Raw genomic sequence first — 19759 nt, forward strand, 5'->3', positions numbered from 1 at the left:
CAACTCAAATATTTGCATGACTACAGACTACTCCTTTTTTCCCCAGAATAACTCCATGATGGATTTTTATGATACATCGAGAGAGATGAGACCTTTCGACACTTGCATCAAATGTGATGTCAAAGCAGTAGATTTTTTTCTCTTTGCCACTTCTTTTTATCTAGGTTTCCTTTAGTACAGCAAAAAGCAGGAATGAACAAATGCTGAGTCAATACTTCTGAGATTAGATTAATATGTAACACACCTAATGGAATTTGTAGTTAAGCTGAAGTTTTGTTTTGCTGGATTTTGTTTTTGGCAGCTTGAACTGCCTAAAATCCTAATTCAATTGCAAACTAGTCACAGAGCACAGCTGTTTTGCTTGGCTAAACTTTTCTCGTCACTTAATAAGATACTTTTTTATTTAACTTTCAGTTCTGCCTAGGAGACCCAGCGGGTCTTTTAAAACAGAAGATTACTATTAGAAATTAATTAAGTATTCTTTTGAATTCTCCCTCCTGAGAATAACTAGGTAGAGCTGCTGCTTTCCTCTGCATTAAGACATTACTGATTGCCATTCATGGGATGACAGTGCGGATGTCTCATCTGGAAGATACACAACTCCATAAATATGAAAGGTTTGAAAGACATTTAATACAAAATATAATAAATCAGTACAAATATTAAACTTATAATTGCAATGTCAAACATAACACAGGCATGTGAAGACTATAATACTAGAATAAAAATAAACACGCATTTCAAAGACAAAAAAAAAAAAATCTTACTGCAACTACAGGACCCCGATGGATTATACTTAGTCCATGTTCCAGCACATTGTAAACCCCGACTAAACAATTCAGAGAACATCAAATGCAATTAAAGGAAAGGCAGTTGATTTGATGGTTTTTTTTAAAGCAACCGGTGCCTTCAAAGTGTTTGTTGTCACTGCCCCACCTTCCACTGCACGTGACTACACGGAGTGCAGACTAAGGCTCCCACCTCTGACGGTGGACTCAGCTGGCTCTGCCTGGCTCAGCTGGCGCTGCCCGGCTTTTTCTAAGTGAACCAAACCCAATAAACACCAATATCCTGATGTAGTTTTCGATCTGAGACCTGGAATATGCATATTAATGCATTACTCACAGAATTAGCTATGCATTTAACATGGCACTTCATGCTTGAGATGGCACTCAGTCTTTTTAATTTTCACTAAACTCAGGGGTATATGTATGACTAACTGCTGTCATACTTTAACCAGGAAGGGATGTCATGAGAAAAATGCCACCACAGGTCAACAGAACAACAATTGATCACTTACTCTTAACAGTAATGTGGAATTCCACTTACTTTTTTGGTCTGTAGTCAGGGATGGACCTGTCCAGTGATATCCTGTCACTGAGCTGGGCATTGTAACCATATTCTTCGTACTTGGTCTCCGATTCATGGCTATCATCTCTCAGGGTAGCAGCCATTCCCCCCTGGCCCAAGCCTCCCGGACCTTCAACTAATCCCATGGGCTTTGCCAGACCTAAATGAAAAAGAAAAAAAATATTCAAATTACTAATATAATAATATTATATTGATATTATTAATATAAATATTAATATAAAGGAAATGGATCTAACCTCTTCTGTATACTTTTAGATAAACAAGATCTGAACTCCCATGAAACTCAGCTCTGAAATGGCTCTGTGGAAATTATCTTCAGCTTTTCAAACCACAGTCCAGAGCGACACATCTTGTAGTATCAGCGCATAACTACTAACGAGCAAAGTGTAAAGAATCAACTAGCAGCTTTCACGATTTCTCTTTCCTGTATAAATCCCTGGAAACAGGAACCTTGTTTCCAAACATTCCAAAATGCCTAATTATCCTTAAGATAAATTTTCCTCGTAAGATCTGGAGGCCAGGCCCTTTCCCAGTATAGCCCATTGTAGCTCCATTCATTTTAAGGGAGATACATTGAATTTCTACCACATGTAGATCTGACAGTTTAACTGCATATTAATGTCAGTTCCGGAATAAGTGTTGGAGCTGAGGCATCTGCTCTGTGGCTCTAAGACCACCTGCAGCTCTTGGATGGTCCAGGTTTGGTTCCCAGCTACGCGACTGGTCACCAGCTGCTACTGGGTGGGAAATACAGGGTAAATGTAACTTCACTGTGAGTCACAGAGGGGTCATTTGGACTCAGCTGCATTCCTTGCCCAGCCTATTCCCTCAAAGATGAGCTAAAATGATCAGGGGAGCTGACACCATCTCTCCCCTGGGAATTACTCTAGATTTCCTCTGTCCTGTAGATCTCTGACGAATGAAATACGTATATTATGTAAGATACTCAGCTCTACACAGCTCATAGGATCAGAAAGTTTGGACACACTTGAGCTAAAACGATTAGCCCCAGTTGGCTAGTGCTGAGATGTTAGCCAGTCAACAATGCGTTTACAGGTTTCATTCACTGCTATATTACTGGTCAACTCAAAAATATGTGTAAACCAAAACTAAACCAACAGAAAAATTACCCATCCGATCACATCACCAAGAGCCTCTTCCATGGCCACAGGTGCTTCACTTGGTGCAGAATTCTCATAAATAACCTCCTCAAAAATCCTGTGTTTAATGTCAAAGCTTTCCGTTCCAAAAGGCTTGCTATCAACAAGTGGTTATAAAGGAAAAAGTTATCTAACAGTCTTGGGGTTACCATTCAGATATGTGCAAATATCCTCCAAATGGTTTACAAAACAGAGCAAAACAATTAGGGTTTGACCTGCTCGATGTTTTTCAAATTAAGAATTTTTCCAGAGGAAAATGTCATTATTTTAACTAAACAATTAAAGAGAAAGACAGAAACTCTCAACATTTGCTACTAACAGACATGCAAGGCAGTACGAAGCGGGGACTGGCTTCTCCAAGTCACGACAAGGTCTGCAACAGTTTAGTCCCTCATGAAGGAATTTCTCTTGCACCTCTTTGCTAACACTGTCCTCACTTGTTAGAGCTCCATCATCACCTCTGCTTAATTACAGGGCAGAACAGACAGTGGTTCGTTAGTGGTCTCAAAAAGTGAAGTTAGCGTTTTCCTGTGCTCAAGTTAAGAGCAACACTACAAATAGTTTGTCTGAACATAAAGGGACGGAGTACCTGCAGTACTCGGGAATTTTGGTGCTGAATTTCAGACATTGCCTACAAAAATACACACCTCGTACTGCCATCAGTGATCCCGCGTCATGACAGACCTCGCTTGTGTTCATGTCTTTGATGTCTTCTTCATGTTCCTCATCATCATGCACTGAAATGCTCAGCTGTCTCAGAGTGAATCATGAGCCTTAGCAGGGGGAGGGAGAGGAGAAGAAGAAGAAGAAAAGGATGCCCTACAGAAAAACATTCTTGGCATGGTCAAGCTTTTGAAAAATTCAGACAGCTCCAAGCATTCAAGCCTAGCGAGTTGTTGAAAAGACGGGAAAACAAGAGGCTTGCGCAGCCACGGTCTCATTATAGGTGTGTGTGGGAGACGAGCTCCAGGTTTTACTAGCAAGGGAGATCCAACAGAGGCATGAGCAGAAACCCCACAGGCCACGCACCCACAAGGGGAAAGCAGAAAGATGAAGCCTCAAAACAGCATCTTTTTCTAGGGTACTGTATTACTGGGACACAGAGAGGAGAGACCAAAGGACCGAGCTACTGGGATTGATAGAGATGCTTAATCAATAATGAACTTCTTCAAAGCTGTAAGTGAAACAAAATGCTAGGAAAAAAATGAAAGGTACGCTCAAGGCCAGGGAATGTGGTATTGGTAGGCAGCTCTCTGCTTCAGTCTGTCACACTGCCAACCCAGGACCTTCGACCACTTCCGATGACTTATCCCCCAACCCTTGGTAACGCAAAACAGAGCCCTCCCGCTGAGTAATGACTACTCTTCCTCCCAGGCATGTTTTCTTTTAGTAAGGTATGGAACTAACCCAGAAGATGAATAGGGAAGTGCTCTTGTCCTGCCTCTAAACGTACAAGGAGAATGCAAGAAATCAGTTCAGCTGGACTGAGCTGAGCCCAGCAGGATGGCAGAGCGCCTATTCCTGCTCATCACCTTTCTGCTAACAAAAAAAAACTATTAAAGAAAATCACAAGGAGTTACCAGCACAAGCCAGTAAATCCTAGAGAATTTGGACCTAATGCAACAACTGCAAAAATATAAGCTAAAGGTTTCCAGAGACTGTTATAATTATTTCGATTACATATATAGTTTTTATTCGTGTCTCATATTATTCTTGAATTCATGAAACTGTCTTCAAGTATTTGCAGAAGCATTTAGAAAGTTTCTGCATGCTTGTCTCAGCCGCGGTCCTCCCCTGGGCAGAAGCAGAGAGGGTAAGAGCCTTTCTTGTGATCCCAGGCTGGCCACACAAACCTCTGCCCAGCTGTGTTTTCAGGTAAACGGAAAAAGAGCGCTGTGTCTCTGCTGTCCGAACTTCTGGCTGACGGGAGTTAGCTCATGAGTCAGAATTTCCTGCTGACTTACTCTGGTGGCAATTCTCTGAGACAAACCCAAATCGTAGCACTGTGCTGAGCTGCTGTGTCAGAGACACAGCTGAGCATGCTGAGTCTGGATGGGACTTACGACGCTGGTTGCCATTCTCCAGTGCAGTCCTGACTGGTTCTGCCTTAAGTATTACAAATATTATGATGCCTAAAGTTTGCTATTAATGAACAGACGCACCAAGAGTTCCTACTCTGAATGACTAACGTTAGTCCAATGTGATCTCTTGAAAACACATTATTCTTGTCCCTAAAAACTGAAAAAGTTCACTTCATGCATCAGAAACTGCTATTCTTTATTGCTTACATTTCTTTGTAGAAATGTACCTCACAAATCTTTCTTCCAGTAAAACTGGTTCAAAAATGACTGAGAACCTTCCGTCCTTGCTAGCAGCAATCATCGCAAAGCAACTGGGGTAGCATCAGCGATCAGCTTGCAGCTGGTATCATACTTCTGCATTCTGCAGGGACATGGAGAAACTGGCGCAGGGAGGCTCACAATCAGGAACCGAAATAATGATGTCTCCAACTGGGTCACGCAAGGGAGGAAGCTCCGAGCAAAAAATGTGGTGGTGTGATATTTGGGGTATTTAAGAAGGACTATCTGAATTTTCTAATGAAAAAACTTTCTAGAAGAAAAGTGGAGAACAAGACAGTCATAGTTTCTGTTGAAACATGACTAAAACTCTTCAAGAGTTGTGCTGCAGTTAGTGATTTCAAACTGTAGAAATTCTTTTACCTTGCTAAGTGAAGCACTTCGATACGCTCTAAATATTTCTGAAAATGTTTTAGGGAGCTTTGTTTGAAGGAAATTGCAGCATTTATCCCCTTTGTTCCTGTTTAAGATGAGAGGCCATTTGGCACTTCGACTAGCATTAGTATTTAATATTACTTCCTTTGGAAAAATTAGAACAGAAGGGCCTAATGTTGCTATCCCTGGACTGACAACTAGTCCTTGCTCAAGTAATTACAGAAATTACATGTCTGAGGCTCTAAATCTCTTCCCTCCCAAAAGGAAAACCACAGCAGCCTGATCTTCCTGCCTGATACAGTCTTAGACTTAAGACACTAATCGCAAGCAGTGATGCATCATGCCTCTGCTTTACTTGCCCAATATATGGCATCTTAAAGGGGGCTCAGTTTCAGAGAAAAGTCAGCAGTTCCTTCAAAAAAAAAAAAAAAAAAAAAGCACAAGCAGGCCTTATTAAAAGGGAGTCAAATTAAGCCCTTCAGAAGTTAAAGAATCCAGAAAACTAGACACTTCATAAAGCCTACGTCCTTAAAAGACTGCAATGTGGAAATTCAATTGCTGATTGTTTGGAATCATCTGGCCTGGGTTCTGATGTTACATCAAAGCAAATTGAAGACGACTTCATTAAAGTTAACTGACCTGCTGTGATGAAAGGCACTCCAAGATGTGGCGTGCTCATTTGACTTTAAGCAACAATTTAATTCCAGTAGTTGAAAACTTTATGCTTTATACTATATGCTCTTGCAGTTTACAGAACAAAACACTTGCATCTTTATGGCACAAGTAACAGGGGAATGAAACTTTTGACCCACAGGCAGCATCAAGCACTTAGCTTGCTATTTTTCTTATGAGAAAATTAGTCAGATAGCCTTCTAAACTATGCACAATGACAATTATTTCATATACCTTTTCCCTAAATCTGATATTCTAGCTCTTCGTGCTGATAATCTGATCTCGTTCTAGGAAAGAGCCATCTTATGCCTGACTTTCTCTCAGAACATACTGCTGTGAGGTTTTTTTCCCCATTCATTACCCAAATTGTAGTCTAGTCTGACTGACAGTTATTATAGCAATGCAGTAACGTTGACCAATATATAGCAGCAATTAAATAAATGATATCACATTGCTTCATTGTGCAGGAAAAGCACTAAAGCGTCTCCAGAAGTTCTTAGCAACAATGACTATAGTATATTTTATATGCACGTTTGTGCGTGTGTTAAATTCAGCTATTACAGGCAACGTTCTTCGATGCTCAGTTGGTTAGCTAGACACAACAAGATAAAATTGTGTAGCATTTCTCATCTCAGAGGATTACCCATTGCTTCAGCAAATGCCTCCCCAACAGAGTGCTTTGCCCCATGACTACCTAAGTCAAGATCATAATTTGCAGACCCCCAAATCCACAGTTATCTGCGTTGGCCAGCCTTTTGTGAAAAAAGAGGGAAGGGGTGCCGGTTCAGCAGCACCTTCTCAAAAAAACCCAAAAGGTTGGGATGGGATCAGGAGGCAGATGGGAGACAGTGTCCTCAGGTTTGGCTGAGGCAGAGGCTGCTGGGGAACAAGACGCACCTTCCAGCACATTCTCTGGGCCCTCATCCAAGGGGGCCCCCACAGTGCGGGACCACTGAGCAGGATCATCTCCTCAGAGCTCTCCCAGCATGCCAAACATGGAGCAGTACCTGGGAGGGCATGGAGGAGCGGAACCCTCCACAGCAGTGCTCCCGCAGGATGCAGAGGTGGGCTGCCGAAGAGAGGGAGTCAGCAAAGAACAAGTTATTTGCACCTTATGGCACAACTTGGGCATCGCCTGCTCAGATATGGCTTGTGCATATTGCCTGCTCAGACGTCTTGGGCATTTTCTGCTCAGCAAAAACCCGGGACAGCCCATAAGAGAATTCATTCCTGTGGGTCTCGCCTACTGGAACAGCAGGGAAAGGGATGGTTTCTGGAAATACTGCTGTTCGGCAGAGAGCCAATTGCTGTTGATTTTATATGCTGGGTGTTCAGGTCCTACAGTGACAGGGAGCAGTATAAAACCTAAGGAAAGACAGATGGAGAAGTACTTCTGGTTCAACTTCCAGCATATATCTGGGTTTTAACCAAAGCCGATGGGAGATCTTTTCCATTTTCTTCTTTTGAAACTTGCTGCAGCCTTCCAGATCCTCATCTTATATTGAGTTGCCTACCTATGGCTCTAACTAGCACCCACCTCACCCTTTGCTCCACGGCTTGTGAAGCCATTGTGGGCAGGGTGCATCAGCATTGCTGACAGTGCAACCCCGTGGCTCGTATCAGAGCAAAGGACTGAAATCGTGCTGCCAGCCCTGAAGCGGTGACGGGCAGAGAGGGGAGAGAGGGAACCACAGTGGCAATGCCCACTGAGCTGCTATTTTTAAAGCTGCCTTTTCTTTAAATTTTTAGACTAAAAAGATCTACAGCCCATATGCCGGGATCAGTCATACCCAGTTCAACACCGCTGATGACAATGAGGTCACAAATAATTAGTGCCTGTCACTCATTTCCAAATTTATTGCTCTCACTGCAGAGATTTCTGTGTAAGAAAGAAATTGCTGGGAGGGTGGAGAGCAGAATGAACCAGTCTTAGTTTCTTAACCAGATTAATTACTCCACAGGATGCATAATTTTCTAGGAAGAAGAGAGACCTCCTCTTTTTCACCACATACCCTGTCACCATGGGAAAATTACTGAAGAGATTTATGTGAGGAATTACGGCAAAGAAAGATCAAACTACATCTGTGATTATTTTAGTGTCTTTTTTTTTCTAAAGTTGCAACACAATTACAGGCAGCTGTAAATCAGATTCAGCCAAGGTTCTTCGACATAATTAATCTTTTGCCAATCCAAAATAAAGATAAACAATTGAGAATAATTATACAGTCACATTCACAATAACACAGGCCTGTTCTTAGCCTTTTCCTGACCATCCTGCCACTTCTGGCAAGGCCACCTCCCTGTCAGAAGCTGTGGCTCCGCTCCCGCACCTCACCCCTCTTCCATCAAAAGTCTGCCCAGGTGGTACCAGGGACGCTGGGGCAGTCACCAGGCCAGCTCCATCACCAGTGCCACCAGAGGGGGTAAGCACTCATGAAACTCCTGCAAAATCTCGGAAATGCCCTTGCTGACCTCTCTCGGTCTTAAGTTGAGAGGGGCTCCAAAGCCAATCTTCTGAGCTGTACCCACACTTAGACCATCTGCACTCTTGGATAACAACACACAAGTATTCCAGCTCCTGACACCCTAAAAGGAGGGGATAAAACATTTCCATCTAAACAAACCGGCATAGTCACCCGGGAGTTTTACCTGTGACCCCTGAAACACTTCTCTCTCTTTTAAACAGGAAACATAAAACTCATCCACAAAGTAGTTGTGTCCTTCCTTTTCCAATTCTGATTTCTCACTTGAAAAACGTGCCTGCGTACCTTGTAAGGCAATAAAAATCTTTAGATCCTAATTGAAGCAAGAAAATAGAAAAAATAACAATTCAGGGGCAATAGCAAGTCTACATAAATTGACAAAACTGACTTTTAGTATTTCCAGTTATATCTTTTGAAAGAAACTAGAAAGGTTTATAGACTCTAGAATAGGTACAGTAACAGAGCTAAACGAAGACTCAGTTTACAACAGTTTTTTAAGCTAGTTCTCTACAAAACCACCCTTTTGGAAGCAGGTATTAAATCAGTTCCACCTAATGAATCAGCCTTAATGCTTCCACCTTGAATTACTCTATTGTGCTAATTTTGTCCTCTTCTTCTGTTGCAACTAGAAACTTCAGGTGAAGGTTAGAGCCTCGCTGACTGGTGTAACTGTAGGCATGGAGGAAAAACTTGGTTTTCCTCCTTCAGGAGTTAACAGTGCCTGTCAGAGCGAAGCAGAGGCACAAGAAAAGCAGCTGGTTGGAGGAAGAGGAAGAAGGAACAATACAAGCGAGCTGTTCAGCACTAAGTGAAAGGTCTCAGCTCACCAGTTGTCTTGCCGTTTATAGCGCCATTTTAGTGGCCTCTAAAAAAAGCTAAGAGGAACAAGTTTTCTAAAATAACATATTTACATCAGAGAGAGGCTCGGTCGCATGAACGGGGCCTTGCCTCTCATACACACCTGGCACAGCCCAGGGACGCCCTCAGCAGCTGCTCGGTTCAGTACGTTGCCCAGACTGGGTGCTAGAAGAGACATCCCGGGGGGGTTCAGCAGGTCCCTACAGGGCACAGTTGCTACAGCCAAAAGAAGAAGTGCCGTGAGCTTTGTCTCGATTCCAAATTGAGTCGATGAGTCCCACCAGACAGACAGTTTGACATTGAAGGGAGATACAGCGGCTACAAAACGGCAGCAGCAACTACTTTTACAAAATGTTTTGAAATCTCTGGATAAAAAGCACCCAAGTGATTTACTGCATTCCAAAAGAAGCAGATTTGGGGCTTGAGACTCAGTATCAGAAAAAGACCTCTTTTTCAGAAATAAACAAAACCCTTCTACCTTGGGTACTTTAGCCATTGAGATGCTCCAGGATAACATTTTTTGCGCCAGCTTGTATTGGTTCACACATCCTTTCACTGGGCTCCTGAATACAAAGCAGCCCCCACTGTACAGAGAGTTACAGTACTTGGAGCTCTTTTGCAACCGTCACGGACATACCACAGTGCCTCCCAAACGCCCGTGAGGCTGGACCCCCAGTGCCTCTTGAGGGCGAGGGAGTCGTCCTCCCCACCTTTGGGCAGAAAGGATCTGCTGAAAGGTTAACGAACTCCCCAGGATTGCACAAGATACGGTGGTGGAGCCAGAAATCGACACCAGTGGCTACCTGAATTCTTGTCCTGTTGTGATTAATTTGGGAATTAAAAAGCAGCCTCCCTCAGTTTCTAACACAGGCCTACTCTGGCAAAAGCTGAAGCATCTCCTGGCCAGTGATTCCCTGTGGTGTCGGCAAGAGCTAACGGTGTGGGGTAGCATCATATGGCATCACGTGGAGAATGGTATTTCTCTCTTCTCCCTCCTATGATACCACCCTGAGCCTGCCAAAACGCTGAGCAACTTTCGCAGCCTGTGCTCCCTTTTTCCTCCCTCTGCCATGCTGCATGCTTCATTTTTGCCAAAGGATCCCATGCAAAAATTTACCAAAACCAGGTGCCTGCCTCTTTCTTTGACTCCTGTAAATACTGCACAAACTATGGTTAATGAAGAAATGACCACAGGTAGAGAGTGGTCCTCTGTGATTAGTGCCTTGGAGAACATTAAAAAAAAAAATCAACCCTGTTTTGTCCTGTAGGCATAAATTTGCTGAATGCATTAACAGCTCAGAGCACCAAAATTAAACATGGAAAAGTAAAAGCATTTTGCAGTTGCAAGCACAAGGATCAACAATATCCAGAAAAAAAAATTATTTGAAACTATTTCACTATTTGACAATATTTCCGTCAACTTTGCAAACAGTAGTACGCAGCATGAGGAGTCAGTAGTGTCTAGTCCATGATTCAATCTAAATGTTAAACAGAGCCTGGCCCTTAATTTCTGCTTACCCCAACTCAGTTTCTCCTGCCACCACCCATCATTAAGCCTATATAATATATAAGATTTGCTTCCCAAGGGAACTGATCTGAATTTTGTCCATATCAAAGGTGTTTACATTCTGAGCTACAAGGAACGCTCTATGTGGATGAGATTTAGTTTTACATACAGAAACATTCACCAAATCGCACTCCACAGGGACAGAGGCTCCAACTGGCTGCAAGAGGAGAGCAACAAACAAAACCCCATCCAATTTAAATGACTCCAACGCTTCCATTTATCTGAAATCCAAAATAGAGTCCTATTTTTTATAGCTGTAGTCAAGTTTGCCGCATCCTTACTTGAAAGATTTATGTCCCCTAGTATCCAGTATCAGCCCCAAGTATGTCTGAAGACATACCAGGGAGAAGACAAACAGTATCTTGTGGCTGATGGTTTGAAAAGGAAAAAATATGACTTGTAAAGCTGAAGCACTTAATCTGCAACTTTTTGGCTCTAGAAACTAGGTGGTGCAGAGGTTTTTTACCTTGCCCTCATCTCCGGACCCTGCTCTCTGTGCAAGTAGGAGCCTAAGATGGTGTTTCTCAGCCGTCACCCACAGAAGACTGACAATCCTGTAAGATATTTATCTGCGAGAAGGCTGCTGATCAGCGATGAAGGGATGAAGTGATTTGGCAGCTCTGCCGGGAGGAGGGCTGTTGCTTTTCTGCCCACAGAAGCTAGTCAGGCAGAGAGAGTGCAGAATCGGGAGCCTTGGAAATTAGGTAGGTTAGGACAATTATCTGGCAAGAGGACTCATACCCAACCCCTTATGTGCTTTGCCCTGTGTTGTTTCTTCTTTAAAATGGGGACATTTTCTGGTTGCAGAGGGCACCCTGAGGCACAGCCTATGAATATCTGTCAAGTGCTCAAAGTACATTAGAAGGAAAATGCCAGAAAAATGCCCAGGGCTGTTATCAGCATCTGGGCTGGAAGCTGACCCTTATTCCATCCTACACACTCTGCCCCTACCATATTGATGTATTAATCATTAAACCCCTTATAGTATGCCCTGCCAGGACAGGATTTGGCCAGAGCAGCTTTTTTTTTTCCTTAGTGTTTTCATAACACTTAGTCCAGGTTCAGGACACCGTTGTAGCAGATGCTACATGAGCCCAGAAAGACAGTTTCTGCCCCAAAGAACTCGCTATCAATGTTGAAGACAAGAAAGAGATGCAGAAGGATGATCAGGCAAGAAGACAACATGGATCAGTAAGAGAGTGCAACAGTGGCCTGTGGATTTCATCCTTGCCATAACAGTAAGCGAACATGTTGTTTCATAGCCCACTGGAGGATCTTCTTTTCTACCCCATTGAACAGGTTCTATCCCAATGTGATCCCCATACACCGATGTCTGCTTGGGGGATGAAAAGCAGAGGATTGCTATGGGAAAGTAACCCAGGGGCAGGATTTACAATCTTCTCCAAAATAACATGATCAAGGCATTTCTTAAATGATTCCTTTTGTAGAAAAGCTTGTAATAAAAGCTCCTTACTCATTCAGGTTATTTTGAGATGATGAAAGATGGCAGTTCTGATATATGTAAGAGAAGTTTCCTGCTGAGCAGGCTCAGCGCAACTCCTCCTGTGCCTACAGAGGGAAGGAGCCCACATGGAGATCTCTGGTAAAGCTGTTCCATGCCAAGTGCCAGATTCCTAGTGCATGACTTAAGGCTGAGGAAGAGGAGAGGAATATCTGAGAAAATACAAAGAAAAAAGCGTAACGGAGAGCCAGGTGTAGGAGACAAACCTAGTAGGAAAACCTGTGTTAATCGTCTGGGCACAAAGTGGAGACCGAGCACGGCCCTCAGTGCATGCAATGGGCCTGCTGGGACAAAAAAGGACCACGTGTCCTTGCAGAGCCATTTTCTCTCCCTGTCACCTACTGTCCAAAGGTGTTTCACACACGCCACTGCTGACTTCATTAGCCCTCTTACAGGCCTAATTTTTTTGTTCATTGCCGTAGCAGGAACAGTAGCATTGCGTAGGCTACTCCCTCTCTAGACACAAAATTCATTAGTGCTTTTTAATTGGAAGAAATACTGTGGTTTTATGTACAGATATCTAATATCAAAAGTAATTGCTTTTATAGAATACTCATTTGGAGCTGGTTTCCCCTTGAGATGAGAAAACGTATTCTAATTACAACAGATAATTCAGGAGGAGATAAACAGATTGACGACTGGAAGGACCAGGAAATGGGAGCTACACGGGCCGACGGAGATGAAGAAAAAACCCCATTTGTGAGGTAGAACCCTGATCCCAAGCCTATAGATAATAAGAGAGATGCCAGAGTTTTGTCAGAGCCTTGATATAAGCAAAATCCATTTCCTGAAGAGCAGGCATCCTTTAAACAATGGAGAAGCATGCAATATATTTTTAAAGTTAAATTTTAGAGTAACAACAAAAAAAAAGGCTACCCCATATGCGCAATTCTAAATTATCTAAGTGCGATTCTGATTTTTTTTTCATTTTAATTTTAATGATCAAAAAGATGATTCACAGAGAAAGATCAGTTTGTTTTCTTTAAATAAATAACAGATGCCAAGAATCTTCTAGAAGCTTTAAAATCCCAGCTGACTTGTGGCTTGTGCTGGTTTCTCTGCAGGGATTTGGAGGAAAGCCAGAAAACTTCTCTGGTGATGGCGCTGGGAGAGGGGGAGCTGAAACAGTGGTGTAACTGCCTGGCAGCCCACTGATATTAAAAGGAGGCAAAATCTGAGTGTCATCAGTTTGGTACCTGGCCTCTGGCAGTAGCCAATACCTGAGGCTTCAGAGGAAACGAAACACAAATCACAAAGCACTTGGCCAATTAAACTCTCCACAGTCCCTGGAAGCAGAGTTCCCTTCTGAACCCCATAGGCAGGTAACTAAAGCCCTGAAGCATAATATTAGGTTACCCTCATTATCTTAACTCAGACAGGTGGAAATAGGCCTTAAAACTACCCAGTGCCCTTTAAAAGCCTAGCCACTAATATCGTATTCAACAGCCTCTTGCAGCAATGAATTCTCTGGTACTGTCACGGTCACAGTGTCACCGACTCACATGAAATGGATCATCTGTATCAATATATTAGATTTTCTTTAATTTTTCCAGGGAAACAGAGGTGAGAACCCTTGGGGAAAGTGATCATTAAAATGATAACAGAGCCATTCTAGAGCAAGGGAAAGGGAGATCTCCTTGAAAAGCTCCAAGGTGTAAGACCTAAAACTTTGGGGCTGCTTAATTAGATTCAGGAACAAGCTGTTCCAAGCCAAGTTAAAGGGCTTTCATTGCATAAATGAGGAAAAAAATCTTCTGAAAAACAAGGAGTTTGCTTGTGTGAATCAGAGCTAGGGAAGGGAAGGGGCAGACCAGTGTGGGAAGGGAGCTCTGACCCAAGGTCTGACAGGAGGGAGCCCACAGCTGAAAAGATGCTGTTGGATGCAGGGACATTGTCTTGCACCTGCAGAGCTGAATACACGCCTCTAACCGCTAAAAATACCCCTTTGATTTCTGATGCAATTCTGAATGAGAAATCCCTGACTGGCCTATTCTCAGACCAGCTCGGCTACAGCAGTAAACCCCACAGGGCTAGGCTCCGTAAGGAAGAAATTATCTTTAAATACAAGGAACCTAAAAAACCCCATATCTCTCTAACTTCAGGTCCTATGCAGGCTTGTACCACTCGATACTCTATTGTGCTGATATTAAAGTCTAAACTACCCAAAGGCGGTCCCACATCTGACATTGCCAAGACAGCCAAATTATTCCCTTTCGGCCCAGGTTTCAGTCAGTCACCCTTGGGGCTCTGGTCTGTCTCAGAGGGACTGTGTCCAAGGCTCGGCAGACTCTTCTCTCCCTGCTCAAGGGTGTTTGGTGAGCTGTCGACACAGGCCAGACAAACCCATCTCCTGCAGCATCATTTTGCAATCACGCTCTGCATTATTTGCAGACATTCATATGCCTCCCTGCTCATTTACCTAAACAGTCTGCTATTAAATTAAACTAACATAATCACACAGGCAGCTTTCCCAATAACAAAGTCGCATACAACACTTGCCATTTGTATGACTGAAAAGCTCCTGGTCGTCCTACCCATTTTACGCAGCAGAGGATGACTGCATTAAACCTAGCCATAGTAGCTGCCGGAACTCAAAATCACATCATGCTTCAAAGTAGGATCTCGGTTTTCCACAGCCGTGAAATTAGTCACCAAGACCTTGTCTGGCAACGCAACTACAACAAAGAGGCAACGTAACACCTACAGACCTGCTGGCTATGCCCACTGGTCTCCCTTCCATGCTCCAAGAGCCACTGTCTGGTGTCTTTGTTGGCCATGAGAGAACCAAGCGATCTGAAAAGGTCCCCAGTTTTGTCAGGGCAGTGTTGGTTCGCTATCTGCTGCCTCTCAATCTTACCATCAGGCATTTCTCCTCGGGAATAGACGGTAGAAGAGATCAGCTACCATTGAGGACATGAGATTTTGAATATTTACATCAGATCCCTTCAAGGGGCCATACTTGAAAATCAGTTAATTTGGATATCGGTTTTGACAGGAGTCAGAGAGGGCCTTGATTCCTCCATTTTCCTTTCAGTATGAGGTTGCCTTATAGGCTCTTTAAACATGACATACTTTTCTTTTGCATCATTACACAGCCATATTGATGGCTGGCTTCAAAACATACTCATTTTCCTGACAGACTGCCTATTTTACCTCTGTAGAGATGTGTATTTTTCTTGATCTGTGTTTGTGTGCCTCTTTTTCAGGCAACATCTTTGACACTTCTCGGGGCGTTTGGCTTGGAAATTTGGTTTGAGATAGAACTTGCATCTCTGCTTTTCCTCGTCTTTCCTCCCTTCACTTTATTTTCATATCTCGTGTCAACATACACTACAGCTGCGCCTTGCTCATCAATGCCAGGCTGCAGTGCCTCCTTCCATCAACCTCTTAATACACATATGATTTAATTTTCTACCAGCAGGACAAGTCAGTTCAAACCCAAACACAGGACACATTTGAAACAGCAAAAATACAGCCCAGAATCCAGCATCTGAACCAAAATGCTTACAAATCAACAATTTATAGCAGTTTTGAAGCTACAGTGGTTGAAGAAAATTACTATGCAGAGGCCTAACTGGTGAGATAGATTGGCAGCCACATTTATGGCGGATCTATTAGAGGATGCACCACAACTAAAGGTCTCATTCTCTCCTGCTCACAGAGGAGTGAGGAGCAGAAGTCCACAGCGCTGAGAATCATATGTGGTTTTCAAGTGCCTTGCTATTGTTTAAGGAAACATCGAGCCTGGATTCGGTTTTGGCTCCAGAGAAAAAACTGTTGCCTCTTGAAATTTGTAAAAGAAAGCCTGTTTAGAAATGAAAGATGCAATGTTGCATGGATAGCTTATAGCATACAATTAATCAGGGGTTTATCAGGGAAAAATAAAAAGAATTATGTACTATATTCTCTGAAGGAAGCAAATCAAAGGATGAGGTAGTTTTGCAAAAGAAGTGAGGATAAATAGCAATTGTCAGTAAATTTGAGAAAATAAAGATGTAATGCTAGGGAAAAATATTGGCACAATGTTTTATTTAAAAGCAGTAATAAAAACATTGCTTACTTTGATTTCTGCCCTTTCTGGTTTATTGTCGATATAAAGATAAATTGACTCAGACTTCCAGGAGCGGGAAAGCTACGATCCACTGTTACAGGCACTTTGAAAACCAGCACTGCTCCAATACCTGATTCATTATTAACAAGACTGGCTTCATTGAATGTTGGTATTTTTATGAATTGACTGTGACCTATGGCTAGTTGAGGCCCTGACAAACTCGCTGCAAGACAAAGTGGGGTTTGTTTGACAAAGGGGGCTGCATTTGGTAGCAACGCGCTACCTTGATCCGCCGACAGAGTACGTTTAAAGCCATGACGCACGTATAGGATTCAGATCATCTATAAAGACAATGGCCGAGTTTTTGAAATTGTGGATCGGGCTTCTCCAATTTACCTTCCTAATGCCACCGACTGCAATGATGCTTATTTGACAATGTGAAAAGAAATTCAGGTTTTCAGAGACTAATTTTTTCCTCCAGGTTTCCTTTCCTTTATGCAAAAATTCCATAAAAGAATGAATGTTCCTGTCCCCTGATGTGTCTCAGGTTTGTACTTATGACTATATTACGAGATGTTAAATTACACAGTAAAGAGAAAAATGAAGACAATGACAGAAGGTGCCTTTATACAAAAGAAGATCCTTCCATGAAGAGACAGGCATGAATCAGAATTTGAATTTCAGAAAACTCAAGTCTGAGCTTACGGCTTGGGCTCCTCGCACCTCACGGACACAAAGCAGACGTGCCATCCACTCACGCTTAAACTTCAGGTCAGACCCACACTTCCCATAAGCAGAAAGAGCTTTCCAAATGGCCCCACAGCGAAAGCTAACGCTGAGCCCCCTGGGCCAGGGAGGGTGTCTGATGAGATGAGCAGCAGGGCATGCTTCCCGCTGCCGAGCAAAGAGCAGCACAGGATCGTTCCTCTGCTCCTCGCGTTATTTAATTATTCAGTCACTACTGAAAGGCAATGAGACAAGCTAGTTGGACCCAAGTCTGCCATTTTAGGAAGCTGAAAATAAAGGAGGCTCTCCTGCAGTACTGGTGTAGTGTCAGGGAAATCTCATGCTGCTATCGTTATTAACTGAAATAAGAAGGAAAGCAGAGAAAAAATGCTTGCATTAACATATTGCCAATTAACAGAGCAGGCAGAGGAATTCAGTGTGAAGATCTGAGCCTGGTGCCTTTAAAAGCTAAGAACTTGATTTTCATGTTTGTGTTTAAATGAGTAAAAACCCCAGTTGTCACCAATATGATTTTTAGCCCGGTTTGCTAAGAAAAAGCACTTTGCGGGATCACACTGTCTGCATTTGTCTATCAGTCTGCTTCCCTCTCTCATACCCTCCCTTCACCTCTGCTCGTTAGATTTTGAGGACTGTGTCTCATTTCAGCCAAAGCTTGGCAGGCAGGCAGAGGTCTCCAAAAATTACATTTCTGCGTCACAAAAGCCAACATCTGGGAAGAAAGTGGCATTAAAATGGTCCCACTGAGAGAAGAGGTTCAGTGAAAGATCAAATATGAGAGACCCATCGGAGCTATTAGAGACCACCCAAGAATTCACCTCTGGGATACCAACGCACAACAAAGTCAGCTTTTGTTGCTCAAGGAACTAAACACTTATTTTTAGGATTAATTGTGGTAATTACTGGATGTCTAGGTCTGTTGGATGCCTGGTTGTTATTTATACCATTGATTAACAATATCATGAGGTAAGATGCTGCACAGACTAGGCTGGACTCAGACCTCCTCGGTTAAATAGAGGACACAGATAAGGGGGGGACGGAAAAGAGCAGAGAAATGAGCTGGCACCACAGCTAAAGAGCAAAGGAAAGGCACACCTGGAAATGAAGCCCAGGTCTTGTATTTCAGCAGCTGTAAATATTTTCTCAAAAGCTAGGACTGAAGCGACTCCCTTAGCCCCTGGTTCCTGTTTCTGCAAGCTTACACACGCTTCTTGTCAGGTGTTAGCGGCAATGATGAGAACCAGGTTAAGTGATAAAACAGCATGGCTTTTGGTCACAGATTAGGGGATGCCTAATGAAATAATGAGGTATGTCTGTGACCCCATTTAAAACTACTTTCCCTGTAAAGATGCCTTGTTAAAGAAAATTCATATGGAAATGCCTGACTCACTGAATTAGTACTTCTTCCCTTAGGAAGGGAGAGACACAGAGGTGAGGCACCGTGACAGCAGGACACACCACTCCATGCAACTCTGCCTCATCCCTGGCATTTATTAATCCTTCGGATTGTTTATAGTCAGGGTGCTTTTCCCTCTCTACCTTTGAAAGGAATATAAAAGCAAGGTATCTTCCTAAATCCACACAGCCTCATCAGCAGAGTATCAAGCAAAATCTTTTTGATGTTTTTTTTGTTTGGGTTTTTTTTTATTGTTTGGTTTTGGTTTTTTTTTTTTTTTTTTTTTTTTTAACAGGGAATTTGTCAGTTCAGTATCTGTCAAAATACTTTTGAAAATAATAAACCTCTAGTTTCACAACCATACACCGAGACACTCATATCTAGCATAGCGAAGCCATAGGCATAAAATATCACCTATCAAACAGATTAGAGGCATCTTCTTCCAGCTCAGGGACAAAACCAACAGATCAGGCACAGGCTTCTTTTTTTAAAATAAGTTTCTATGCAGAAATATCCAGTTTTGGTTTCCGATAGTACAGTGTACAGAGGATATCTTGGCCTCCTATCACGTAGAGCATTGCAGAGTCATGTCTAATTGGTGCTGATCCTGCATTAGCTGTCCTGTCCTTTGGGCCCGATTCTGACCTTGCTGCTGCAGCGCGATAACTGGGCTAGGTAAGAGAGAGCTTTCATCATATTAAATTCTGCTCCAGAAGAGTTATCAACGATCTACATTAACGTGAATTGTCAAACTGTGGTATGGGCTTTACCAGAATCGCCTGTAGTAGATGGTGCTGCATGGGGAACTCCGCCTCTCCTTAGGGCTAGAGCAGTCCTAGCACAGCTCATGCACAGAGACCCACATTCCAGATCACTAATCTCATGCTTGCTTCGTCGACTATAAGCAACTTTAATAAGAAGAATTTTACAAAGTATTTCACTGGTCTCGTTCTTCCACAACCTCCACTGTGTCTCTAAGACAGCAGTATTTGTGCTCCAGCTTCTTGTCAGTATGATTAAAGGCTGAGAGATGCCTAAACAAGCCCTGTAACATATGCAGAAATGCCCTCTGCAATGATCAATGCCTTCTCTGAGGGCTGCATCCCTCAGCCTGTGCCCATTGGCATGCTGGGCTGCACCAGCTCGGCTTCAAAGTTAGGCCGTGCCTTTGTTCTCTCATGAATATTTTCCCTCCATTTCCGC

The 19759-nt window shown here is 42.9% G+C and overlaps 1 protein-coding gene across 1 annotated transcript in view; it reads right to left on the reverse strand.

Moving 5' to 3' along the window:
* Positions 1-19759, reverse strand: part of GALNT9 (polypeptide N-acetylgalactosaminyltransferase 9) — a 161087-nt gene that overhangs the window by 128865 nt on the left and 12463 nt on the right. The window contains exon 2 of the mRNA XM_075110223.1: positions 1330-1510. Within this exon, the coding sequence (XP_074966324.1) occupies positions 1330-1510 (181 nt within the window). The remainder of the gene's footprint in view (positions 1-1329; positions 1511-19759) is intronic.

The sequence above is a fragment of the Phalacrocorax aristotelis genome, chromosome 15, assembly GCF_949628215.1.
Source record: "Phalacrocorax aristotelis chromosome 15, bGulAri2.1, whole genome shotgun sequence".
NCBI lineage: Eukaryota > Metazoa > Chordata > Aves > Suliformes > Phalacrocoracidae > Phalacrocorax > Phalacrocorax aristotelis.